Raw genomic sequence first — 12,818 nt, 5'->3', positions numbered from 1 at the left:
TCTCTGTACAAAGAGCCACTTGAAAAGAGAGAGAGTGTGCGTGGAGTGTGACGAGTGAGCCGACAGGGCAGACAGGGGTGTGTGTGTGTGTGTGTGTGTGTGTGTGTGTGTGCGCGTGTGTAAATAAGACAAGAACGTGTTGAGGTTTATGGCCGGTGTAGTTACACGTCTATAATATAAATGTTACTCTGATACCATGGTGTGTGTGTGTGTGTGTGTATGTGTGTCTATTCTCTGTGTATTGATGCAGTTATCTGCTGTGTCCAGTTATCTCTTCCTCCTACACTTCTTCCATTTCAGCTTGTCTGCCCCTCTGTCACCATCTACCTCTCACAGAGAGGTCCATCCAAAAGCACATGTAGTACACACAACTGCTGGACAAGCAATGTCACCTGAGTCACACCCTCGGACTATGTGTTTTAAAATATATTTTTTAAAAGTGAGTGGGAAAGAGTCACAACAGACGTAAAGTGTCAATGGAGGCGTGACCAAACAGTGGCTCTATTGCAAGTTAAACAAGGATTTGTTGCTAGTCCCGTGCTCCCTGCAGGGCAGACACTCCCATCATCAAGCCGGGAAATAAAACTGTTACCCCCTTCATTCGTTTTTAACGTGTTAAATATTTGAAATGAACCACAGCATTTAGCATGTACAGCTGAGTATTATAGCTGTGAATCTTGGCCCTGAGCTCGGGATCAATTCGTAGAATTTCAGTCAGCTCGGTATGGGTCGGGTCGAGCTTGTGGGATAAATGAGTGGTCAGCAAACTCGAACTTCTGGTCTATAGTTTGATGGATGAAAATGGATGTTTAGGAAGTGAAACGGAGGGTAGGCAATTGTTTTTTAGTCCGGAAAACATTTCAGGGCTTTAAAAAAGCTCGAATTTTTGGTTCAGGCTCAGGTTGGGTTGGGCCCATCCGTTTAGGCCCGATTACAGCTCTACTGAGTGTAGCTTCTGTAGACTACTGGCGACGTTGGGTGATGTTTGTGGACGTTTGGTGGATCCATGTGATACTTTGTACAGTCCCTTTCTAATAAAGACTAATTGAGTGTTTTGTTGCATGGTGTGTTGTTTATTTTACTGAGTAATGTGTGTAAGACTGGGATGAATAAAGGATCTCCTCTCCCCGTCCCTCTACCCACCCCGGCGCCCAGGCCTCATGTCCCCCTTTTTTGGGGAGCAGCCGACACTTCTTCTTCTTCTGTAGATTTTTCAATTCTTCAGAGTGTCACTTGGCTGTGAGCACCATTGTCCCAGACCCCCTCCACCCACCCACCCTCTTCGACCAGTTGTGTCATTCCCTCATGATAAGCGCTTTTGTGGGCCTTTGTTTTTGGCCGTACCTCAGAAGTCCATCTTGTCTTTTATCTCGCGGCCATCCATGCATAAGGGAACAGTTGTGCTCTGTTGTGTGGATGTTCCACTGGATTTCCAGCAGTGCGGCTTCCTTTCACTCTCCTGCGAGTGTTACAATAGAGGCTCCAAAGGCCTGAATGGCCGTTGCAGAGTGCACACTCATAGTCCGCTCCGTTATTCTGTGTTCCGGGAGTCAATAAAAATGCTAAGTTAAAAGCCTCACCCCACTGCCCTCCCCACACCCACCACTTGTTCATTCTTTTTTTCTCTCAATTATTCCTTACAAATCAGTAGATAGACAGACTGAGCGTAGCAACATTTTAGACACAGAGGACTGTAGTTTTCCAGTGGACTACAAGGCTAATGGTGGGGGCAGTGGTGGCCTAGCGGGTAAGGAAACGGACCGAAATTGGAAGGTTGCCGGTTCGAATCCCGAACTGCCAAGGTGCCACACTGCTCCCCGGGCACCTTTCATGGCTTCCCACTGCTCACCAAGAGTGATGGATTAAAAGCAGAGGACCATGTGCTGTTAAAGGTGCTTATAAAGTGCTGCATATTTGGCTTGGTAGTGGGCGTACCATATGTAAAAAAAGATATAAGGATTGTTGAGATCATAAGGGAAATAGAGGAGAAAGGGAGGAGATGTGATGCTGGTGTCTTGCGGTTCCTTATACTTCACTGAAATACTTAAGCCTAGTTCTCCAGTCAATAATGCTTTTAGTCTTGGACTAGGCTTAATCAGTAATGGAAAACTGACTTTTTATGTTTCACTATGTTTGAGGACGTGTTCCTTTCATCAGATTCTAAATGGGCAGGCCTGTACACTCTTGCAAAGACAGTGACTATGAGACTGAGAACCGGATACTACACTTTGACAAGGCTGTAATCTCTCAGATTTGCGGGACTGTGGACTTTTCCGCCGCTTTTGTCTAGCATTGTGTGCCCTTGGTCAGAGTCTTGAAGAGAGTGATCCAGGATTACAGGTGGACACTATAGGCGGCTGAAGATAACAGCTATGGCTTCATCCTCGTTGTGCAGATTAAGGCGTAAAATCCGCCTTAATGAGCAAAGAGGGGGGCAAGTTGAGGGTTCCGCTGCTGAGATACCAGAGCTGGGGTCGACCTACCACCTTCTGACCCTATTTGGATAGGACAGGGTCTTTTAAGGTAGAGACAAAGGCCCTGTCCACAAGAGAACGCTTTTCTCTAAAGCGTTTTTTGGTTTCTAAAAAACAAAAATGTTGTCACCCACACAAAGATGCAGAGAACATCCCGAACGCTGTTTTTAACCCCTCTCCATACCTGTAAGTGGTGAAAAACCTTCTCATTTGGATGGGGCCAAATCCGTACAGTTTTCCGTATTTATAACTATAACATCAAATATCTGGAGACCTGTATTGGAATCCCAATCTGGCTTCCCTCTTAGTTCTCTGGTTTTGAGCCAGCATTCAAATACATGCAAGTTAAGGTGAATTGCCACCATCTCCAGTGTTTTCTGCCTTTTCTTAGGATTGACCCAAGAGCAACACTTTTCTGACCTGTATTAACAAGTTCAGAAAGATGGAAAAGTGGACATATTAACATTTATTGATTTATTGTTTCTGGAGTTTTTTTTTTATAGGTTTTTTAACAATGTACGTGACATTTAAGAGCAAACGGAGTTGGAGAAAGAATAGCAATAAGACGAGTCCTTTCCAGGTCTTTGTTCCCTTATTTAATTTTTCCACTTTTTTTTGTTCAGGCCGATATCTCGTGTCTCCAAATCTCAGATGTGAAACACAGGCAGAGTCTAGAACAGCCCCACGCTGAGCGCTGCCTCTCACTGGCCTGTTTTTTGCTATTATGCCGAGGTGGGAGTGCAAGACAAGGCCTGTAAAATGAGATAAATATGGATGACTCTTGGTCATTTTCTTATTTTTCTTATTTTTTGTCCTGGGGAACGAAGCGGCTTGTTTATGCATCGCAGCATTGATTTCTCCCCCCACCGTCTCTTTTTTATCTTTATTTATTTTTAAATTTAATTTGAAAGCCTCAATGCCACAGATCCGGGAAGTAGTTTGCATATTAAAAAGATGCTGATTATCACAGAGTAGAAACACAAATCTTTAATTTTGTGCATTTTAGACACAGCTACTGCTGTCAGTGCCTCTAGCTGGGGGTAATTGTGAAATCTGCATATTGAAAAGCCCGGGACTGACAGGCCTCATGTGAGCTTTGTGAGTGCAGCTCAAATTAGACGTCATAGTTATCCTTTATCATGTTTTTTTTTTGCAGAGGCATTGACGTTTACAGCTGTCGCAATTATTAATCAAATTCATTTTCACATCCATATAATCAATTCCTTATTCATGTCATGTACGTGTGGCTATTTGTGGGGAATTGTAAATGGACAATTAAAGACCTTATTCTTGACATTATTCTTTAAAGAGTACAATGTGCATATTTTGGGACCCAATGCCTTGCGTATTCTATAGTGTAGGACAATAGAAATATTTACATTTATGACATTTATCAAACACCCTTATCCAGATTGCCTTACAATCAGTAGTTTCAGGGACAGTCCCCCCCTGGAGACACTCAGGCTTGAGTGTCTTGCTCAGGGACACGATGGTTGTAAGTGAGGTTTGAACCCGTAACTTTGTGGTCTTCTGGTTCATAGGTGAGTGTCTAACCCAGTAGGCTAATGTTGACTAGACCACTACCATAGATTATATATATAGTTTGTTATGAGTGTCCAAAACAAGACTTGCCATTTGTTTCTGAAAGCAAGTGATGCTGCATGTTGCTGAATTTGGTGGATCCATGGATTTGAAATAGTAGATTTTTGACCTTCAACCCCTTCGGACTAAATTTTCATGATGTTCAATGTGAGGCAGGTTAGCTCACACTGCAACACTGCGTTGGAGTGGAAATAGATCTTCAGACTGGTCAGCAGGAGTCAGTGAGGTGTTCAGGCCAGGCCGCCACACATCAATCCATCTCCACAAAAATCAGGCTCCAGCGTAGACATTTAACCACTAAATCCAGACTAAATTGTTTCACAGCCATACGTATTACCAGCCTGCCCTTAAGAGTTCATCTTGCAGTTCAGATTTCATAAGTAATGTTCTCCAGCTCTGAACATTGGACAGTTTTTATTCTGAGGGGAAAACATTGAATGTATTAGAAGGTTCCTATTGCTACTGAAATGTAGAAAAGTATGCAGATCCCATCTTTTATTGCTCGCAGACTGCCAAGGTTTTATGTGAATATTACACCAGCAGTATAATAGTGCATAATAGCTACCAGTGTTGCTGTTTTATTTATTGTCTCTGCTGTGTTGAGTCATGCCAAGTGAGAACTGGGCTGTATCGCAGGCTCACCCTGCAGATTAATTTATGAATGGGCTGAGGTGTAGACCTTGCACTGGGAAAGGCATTTGCTCTTATTAAGCTGAATTGTGATCTTTTGGACCAAGTGAGAGTCATTTACGAGGCCAGTAAGGCATTATTTGGTACGCCTGTGGTACCACCTCACATGTTACTCATGAACCAGTGGGATTTTTATTCTGGCCACACATTCCTTTTTTTTCCTTTAGTTGATATAGCAAGACAAAAAAAATCGATCAGGTTGATTCCCCTTCAATGAAAGAGTGCTGGGTTCCACAGAGACTCTGAGCAAGATTCCCTGGATGGTTGCACATTTATTGGCTTACGGAGTCTGAGTGAATCCAGGATTTCATTCCTTTGATGTTCCAGAGCATCCTTCCTGATTAAAATCCAGCTCTAGCCAATGTACATGGTATGGATTTCTCCCAAAACCCAGAACTATGACTTGCACATGATCAGTAAATGCAGGAGACTGCAGACTGTCCAGCTGGGCTGTCTCGTTCTCTGACCTTTGTTAATATTGCAACTTGCAGACACGTATGAAAGTGGAAGCGATTGTTTTTGTCATTGTGATACACAGCACAGCACATGGTGCATTTGAGCCCCAACACTGCCCCAAAATTACATGACACGTGACGTCACCCAACAATTGTTGCCCGGTGATTCTCGATCACCCTTAGGTAACACCTCAGATAACTTTAAAAACTTTTGACCAATGACAAGCTACTCAAGTCAATTGGAGCCTGTAACATGTGAAGGAAAAATGGCAAAAAAATAATGCAAGAATGCATTAAAACTAACGTAAGCCAACACCACTTTTTCAGATATATTATGTCTGGGCCAATGCAGTATTATCTGATTCTGCTCTGAAATGGCGTGTGACAGAGCCCTGTGCTAAATGACCTGGCAGCAGAACATTTGTAGTCACCGAGAGACTGCGTAAGCTGATGGGAGTGCCGTCTTTGGCAGGGATTTCTTTTTTTTAACAGGGCCTTGGCACAGGTGCTGCATGTAGATGGGACTTTGCTCTGGGATCACTGCCGCTCGCTCGGATAAATAACGCCACCGCCACCCCCCCCCCCCCAACTTGCTTTGTTTTGGCAATTAATTCCAGCACTTGTCAAATGAATTCCCACATCAGAATTAATTATGTGCATGGGCGCCCATGGCAAGCTTCTTAAAATAAAACGAATGTGAAATGTGTGCGGTGCAATTTGAACCACTTTATCACTTAAATGTTTCATATGGCAAGGCTTTCAAATGGAAAAAAAGATGAAGCTGTTCTCGGTTTGTAAACCGTTGGGCCGCCGCCGCTTTATTTCCAAACCACAGCCCAGATTTACTGGCCGTATTTTCTCCGTATAAAGCCCACAAACCCAGCTGACAATGATAAAAAGTTCCCGGCAATTTGTTGCCCCAGCCACAAGGGACAATTTGTGGACGTGTCGGGGTTTCTCCGGGGCTTTTACGCTGCTTCTGTGCCTCTGCGTGTTTTCTTTTTTTCCCGGCGAGAGCCGAAGCGAGCGGGAGTTCGTATCCAGACTCCAGCCGCCCTCCTTCTTCCTCTCCTCGCGCTATTCTAAATAAGCGGTGTCAACTTGTTATCCCTCAGAAGCCCGGGACACCTGGCCTGGTCCCCCCGCTCGAACGCCGGGAGGACGTAGGCAGGCGGCGGCGTGGCGGGCGCAGGGGCGCACAGCCCCGCGATCAATACAACCCCCGCCGCACGGCCGTTGGAAAGTACAAGCCTTTTTTTGATACTGGAAGGGGTGGAGTAATGTGTGCATTTTTAAAGCAGCCGCGCTGCAGTGTCCAAAATGGCAAACGGGTTTATTCTGCCGGCTCCAGGGAGCTCCATTCTCCACCCGGAGGCCAATAACAGCGTAGGGGTCCTTAGGAGGCCCCTGGTGGCAGACAGGTTGCTGCAAAGTGAAACCCCCACCAAGTCGAGAAAGGGAGGAAGAGCGAAGAGCGGGAGAGCTCGACGCCGAATGTGTTCTCTCGCTCAGGCCGCTCTTTATATTAGACAATTTTGGTGTCAGTGGTGGGGACCGAGCTTCTTGTCCGATGATATGCAATCAAGGGAAGCCCCCCAGGAACCCCCCCCCTCTTCAAACATTACCCCCATTTCCCTTTCTAAGAAATCCATTCTTTAATTAGGGGTACCATTGCCACGTAAACCACCTACTTGCATTATAATTCATTTGCCTTTCAAGTGGCCACTTAAAACTGCCTTTTTCCCCCTTCGTCACTCCCCTCCAGCAGTATGCAGCCAGCGCAGAAGACTTCATTTAAACCCTCGCCCCCTCTCCGTCACCCCTCCTGCTTCCATCGTCCTATTTTTCACATTCAATTTCTCTGTTTTGCTTTTATTTTTCCCTTTTGTTCCCCCCGTCAATTCGAGCACGGTGGGGATTTGTCCTTCAAGTGATGGCGAGTTCCTCCCCTTTCCTCTGTTTCGCAGTCCAATGCCTGGCGGAGGCCTTTTGCATATTCCTCCCGTTCCCCCCTTTCGAGTGATATTGTCACTGACCAAATTTAAACACTATAGCGTCCAGGATCCCCGCAGAGCCACTGTGTACCCGGCCCGCAAAGTGCTCCGAGCAATAACTACCCAAATTGCTTTTAATTGCCCGATGTAGCTGCATCATCCCAGTTTAGATTATGCTTGATTGATACTGGGAGGCAATTGCGAGCGTGGAGGACGGGATTAAGTGGCCATTGAAGTGACTTTAGCTTCTTTAGAGAACAAAGGCGGAGGAGAGAATACTTCACCCCCTTTTTTTTTCTTCATGCCACTCCATATCCCACTCCTCCTCTTCTTATCCCCTCTTCTTCAGGCACGAGGGTGGACGCAGTCTGCTAACATTATCCCTCCGAGGGCAGCGGAAGGCACGAGGCTTCGCGACTGTAATTAGATATCTGCCGTCCCAGTCAGATGCCCCATTCATTTTACTCCTTTTTATCCCTTTATTTCCTTTGAAACAGACCTGGCTACAGAAGGAATAATTAAAACGCGGTTTGCTGTAGCGAGTGTGGCCGGCGGTGCCTTCCAGACAGCTGATTCCGCAGACAAGGGCTTTCATTAAGTGATACGAAGTGTGAAGTGGCTTGAGCGGTCCTCCCGCCGGCCCGCCATGTTTGTCAAAGCCCCGCTACAGTTCCATGACAGCCAGACGTCGTTTCAAACAGTAATTAGTTGCAAGGTTTGATGGTTTTTTTTTTTTTCTCTCTCTCTCCTGTTGTCCAAACTTTAATTATTTTGCCGGGACTCCTAATCCTCTTCTTTTCTCTTCTTTTTTCCCCCCTCTGTTGTTGTTGTTTTTTTTGGGGTTTTTTTGTTCCCCTATTCTCGGTTTAGCCCGTCCTTTTAACAGATTTATTCAGCTGTGTCTGCTAAGCCTTTGTGTATTAGCATGAGAGGGGGACAATTGTGTCTGATGTTGTCGGCGATAAGAGTTTCAAAGCCGGGGTCAGCACCGCCGATCCACTTCAATGGGGAGCTGGGAGAAAAACAAACTTTTTTTTTTTTTTATTCTCCGTGAGTTAAAAGATGCAGGAAGGAAGAGTTAGCAAAGCCACGCTTTCACTAGCATGCGTAGATAGATATATATTTACTTTAGATAACAAACAGGTTTTTTTGTTTGTAATTTGCCCCTTTACAAGGGCTGGATATCGGTTTGCGGACCAAAATTTCCAGGATATTGTGTTTTTGTCGTTAACATTATTGTGGCTAAGTGCTACATCTACGTTTCAAACAAATGCTGCTTAAAAGCTATTTCTACATTTGGCCACATAAAAAGCAATTTCTGCTTTTTAAAGAACTGATACAGATACAAATTTGAAAAAAAGTTTATTTCCAATTCCATCTATAAAATTACTGCTAATGCTAAATGCAAAATTTTCTTAACATGCTGAAATTCAAGGAATCTTAATCACTACCGAAATCTGAATTGTATAACCTGTCAACGTGGATATGAACTATTAATCCGTCGTGAATGTGTGTTCAGTGCACAAACATATAGCTAGCTGTTCAATATTCCTATTCGGGGTTGTAGAATTTTGTGCGGCTACAGAGGATTAAAATATTAAAGCGAAGTCAAACGTATAAGTTTAGTTTTTCATAAATTCATGCTGAGTTGGCAAATTTAGTTGTAGCGTGTTTCCTATTGGCCGAGTTACGCTCTCGAACGGGTTCTCAGCCCATTCTTTGTGTTATGTGTTTTTGGCAGCGATGCCTGCAGACTTGCATTGGCCACCGTGCCCTGGTGTCATGTCAGCTGTCGTGGCCACCACACCCCGGGCACATCGCTGAGGTACGTTCCCCGCCGCGCAGTGCTTTACGTCCCCGGAAACGATGAGAGAAAGATGCAGAAGCTGACCAAGCTGGACGTGGACTGCGCCGTGTTCGACTGCGAAGACGGAGTGGCTGCGAACAAGAAGGTAACCAGCCGAGCCCTCAGTCCTCCTCAAGCTTCTTAAGGCTCGTTTTCAGACAGGTGTTAGCTCCTAATCACTGAATAGAACGGTACCTAATTGAAATGATTTAAAACAACCCGCATTTTGCCCCATTATCTTGCAATAAAGGAAGAAACTGCCCCCCTTTCACATTCATTTAAAACAAGGTGACCATATCACACTGAGCAAACAGCAGGAAGGGGCCAGGTGCAGCAGGTTAAAAGCCTTCTCAGCCCGCCCACGCAGCCCTGCGATTGGTCCTTCCCTCCTCACCACGAAATCGTGATTGGGGCGAAGGATAAAGGAGGGCTGTGGGTGAGAGGGGGCACCTAGAAACAAAAGCACTCTTTGTGGGGCTATTTTAAGTCTTTATAATAAAGATGGTGATATGGCCATAGGCTATTCCTGTCTGAGAAGACGGATGGGCAGCTTGAACTGTGAACCCTTAAGAAAAGGTTATGGATCTTTAGTATTTTAAACACTGCTGCATTTCACTGTGTGTGTGTGTGTGTGTTATTCAGGACATAGGCAGTAAAATGAAAGTGCTGCCTCATGGCTTTGGAGGTTAAATACCGACCACCACTACTTGCTTTTTAATGTACGTTTTAATAAGTGACATTATTATGGAATGCATGAAATCCAATATGCTTCCTTTATTCCCGTGAGATGTGCATTACAGACATTTTCCAATAAAACCTTTACACTGGGGAGAGTCTGGGGGTGTTGTAATTCTGCAAGTGGGCCCCGGCTATACAGGATTTATTCTCTTGGGGGACATTAAAGGTAGGTGATCTGAGGGGGGAGAAAATAGCATTAGAGGAAGACCTTGATTCTCCGCCTCTCTGTGGCTCTCCGTGTTTCCGTCAGGCGCAATAGCATTAGCACTCTTTTCAGTCACGCTGATAAAAATGCTAATGGTTTGTGGCGGAAAATAACACTGGATCCGGTAAGAAAGGTGGATAAGTAATCCCATTACTTGTGTGGGTGTCTGATGGTCTAAATCAGTCAAGGCCAGAGCGGCACGCTCAGCTCTCGGCGCAAGAATCGGTCGATTTTTTAAAGACCATATGTTGGCTTTAAAGGGTCTGGCTCAGTACGCCCAAACCTGTGATCCATTATTTACTCGCTAGGGTCGTACTGTGTAATGTAAAAATGAGTTATTAACTCAATAATAAAACGCACCTTTTCCCTTCGGCGCCGCTCCCTCCACTTCCCACGCTCTCAGCTGTGGCAATTGAAAATCCATGGGGGTTTGTGTACACCTATAGATAGACGCTGTATTTTCTGATGCTAAACAACACTCCCTTCTGCGGCTTGCTGGTCCGTGTGAACGCGTTTGTAAAAAGGGATGAAATACCACAAATTGTACCCGGTACCTGCACACCATGGCCACAACTATATTATAGATGCCGGTAGCTGTTTATTTCACTGATATATACTGTATATTATGTAAAATTTTATGGACTTCATTGACATATCATGTCATAAATAACAACTTATTTTCAAAACTACCCCATCCTTGAATCCATTGCACATTTTCAGTTTTTACCGTACTGTCACTAGAATCTTCTCGTCAGACCCATTTTATTCTGTCCTGTCCTGCACTCGTGGTCATGGAGGACCTATTACTTTTGTTTGCAGTGCCGATAGTACAAAACCTGCTTGAGTTGACAACCAGGATGTTAGTGGTGTGTCGGTGATTTTTACACACACCGGTGGGTAGAGAGGATTCCGCCATCGTTCAGACATCCTTTGGCAAAAACGCACCCCTCACGATGGACTGACTCAAATGCAAGGCAGTTTCACCAATTCACACCAATTCGTTCTCATTCAGCAGTTTTAGAGCTTTTAGTGTAATTAGTGTGCGGCTATTAACGTGGCCGAGACGCACAAGATCGCAGACGACTTGTGTTTGTTTACACCGAGCCTCATTGGCCCTCGCAATGATGGCCTGTACCCTGACCACGGCAGGCGTCCCCTCACCAACCTGTGCCAGCCCTCACCGGCTCTGCGCGCCTGGTGCCATGTGACAGACGGTGCGAGAGCTGTCCAGAGAGCGCTAACTGCCACGCCGGATTAACACGCCCACACACGCATATATAAACACAAACAACAACAGAGACCCGTACCATACAAGTGCACACACAGCATACGCAGGCATTCCTCGAGTGGGCGGGGGCTTTAGACCTCTGCATGGTGGGATAGGGCTCCTGTCTCGGGGTCGTCTTGGGTCCTTCCCCGGGGGGGTGGGTTGTTTGTGTTTGTGCCCCATGGACTGTGGCTCTCACGGCTCCGTGCTCCTCCTTGCCGCCCAGCTCCCCGCCTCGCGGCCCCTTGCGGCAGCCGCCTACTAGATGCACTCCTAATCCCTGGAAGTTTGGAACTAATGAACTAACTGCTGAGACGCCGCCATGGAGCTTGGTCCCAAACTATACTGTACTTCACACTCGATTTAGCGTCCAGATGGCAGGACTCTGCAGCCCTGCTGTGAGGGACCACCTCCTCCACTGGAGTGTGAAAGTGGACGGATGTTGTTTTCTTTTGCCATTTGATTTTTTTTTTTGCCTCCAGATCTGAAAAATCTCTTATTATGATGAGCTGGGAGAGGATCTGCGGAAAAATGCAACACGGGCAGATAGACGGTGCAATTTTTGCCTCAATTTGTGGACCTCTGAACTGGCGTGTTCTGGTTCCAGTCAGCTGCAGGTGGCTGATGGGTTAAAATGTTTTATTCCCAAGTCTCCCTCTTTCTCTCATTCAGACAGGACGGGACAACGTCTTCATTAGCAGCAGGTCTGTCACCAAAGTCTTCCCTGCATCCTCTGTTCTTTTTTCCCCATTCCTCTTCTCTTTATGTGCTTCTCACTGTCAGTGCACCTCACAGGCCTAGAGGGGACGTCTTTTTTGGGTGCAGGTGAGGTGGGGCAGGGTGCATCTTCCAAATGCATGCTCACCATAAGCATAGTGGAAACAGGACGAGATTTCGCTAATAATGTGGAATTAAAGGCTCTGTCCAAAATGGCTCAGGGACACTGTCGTCTGTGCAGTCACCTGCAGTCACCTGCAGTCAGAATATAATTAGTGCTCCGTCCTTGTGTGTAGTCTTTTTTTTTTTTTCAAGACACCACCACCACCAAAAAAAAAAAAAGGTTTAATAAATAAGTAAACAACGGGAACATAATTAATTAGATGAGCCAGACCTCGCCCTCACCTCGCTGGAGCTAGACTCCCCGAGCAGCCGAGTGGGAGCTGATTGGTTCGCTGTGTTTGTTTCGTTCTGTTCGAGTCCTGCTGGTGGCAGCAGACGAATGTTCAAGACTGAGATCCGCAGATCCGTTTTTTTTGGAAAAAGACGGATGGGGCAAGAAATGTGGAAGGACTCTCAGTGTATTTTGCGATGAAGCAGCCCAGGCACATATAAATATTACCCTTCACCCCCCCACACGCCCCCATAAACATAAATTCTTTCACATTACTCCATTATGGTGGTCTTGGGTTTCATTTAGTACTTATTTAAAATTGAAATCATTTTGGCTTCCTGTCAATATTTTCCATTTATCATAATTTATGCAACCAACTGTTATCTGATATATGACCCAAAATGCAATGCACATATTTTGAAGTGGTCTCAGATGT

The 12,818-nt window shown here is 45.4% G+C and overlaps 1 protein-coding gene across 1 annotated transcript in view; it reads left to right on the top strand.

Annotated features, from left to right (window-relative positions):
- clybl (citrate lyase beta like) overlaps positions 1 to 12,818 on the top strand; it is a 59,373-nt gene that overhangs the window by 20,602 nt on the left and 25,953 nt on the right. Inside the window, exon 2 of the mRNA XM_028992177.1 lies at positions 8,957 to 9,167. Within this exon, the coding sequence (XP_028848010.1) occupies positions 8,957 to 9,167 (211 nt within the window). The remainder of the gene's footprint in view (positions 1 to 8,956; positions 9,168 to 12,818) is intronic.

The sequence above is a fragment of the Denticeps clupeoides genome, chromosome 9 (assembly GCF_900700375.1).
Source record: "Denticeps clupeoides chromosome 9, fDenClu1.1, whole genome shotgun sequence".
Taxonomy (NCBI): domain Eukaryota; kingdom Metazoa; phylum Chordata; class Actinopteri; order Clupeiformes; family Denticipitidae; genus Denticeps; species Denticeps clupeoides.
The sequence above is the reverse complement of the archived record's forward strand: the minus strand, read 5'-3'. Positions and strand labels throughout refer to the sequence as shown.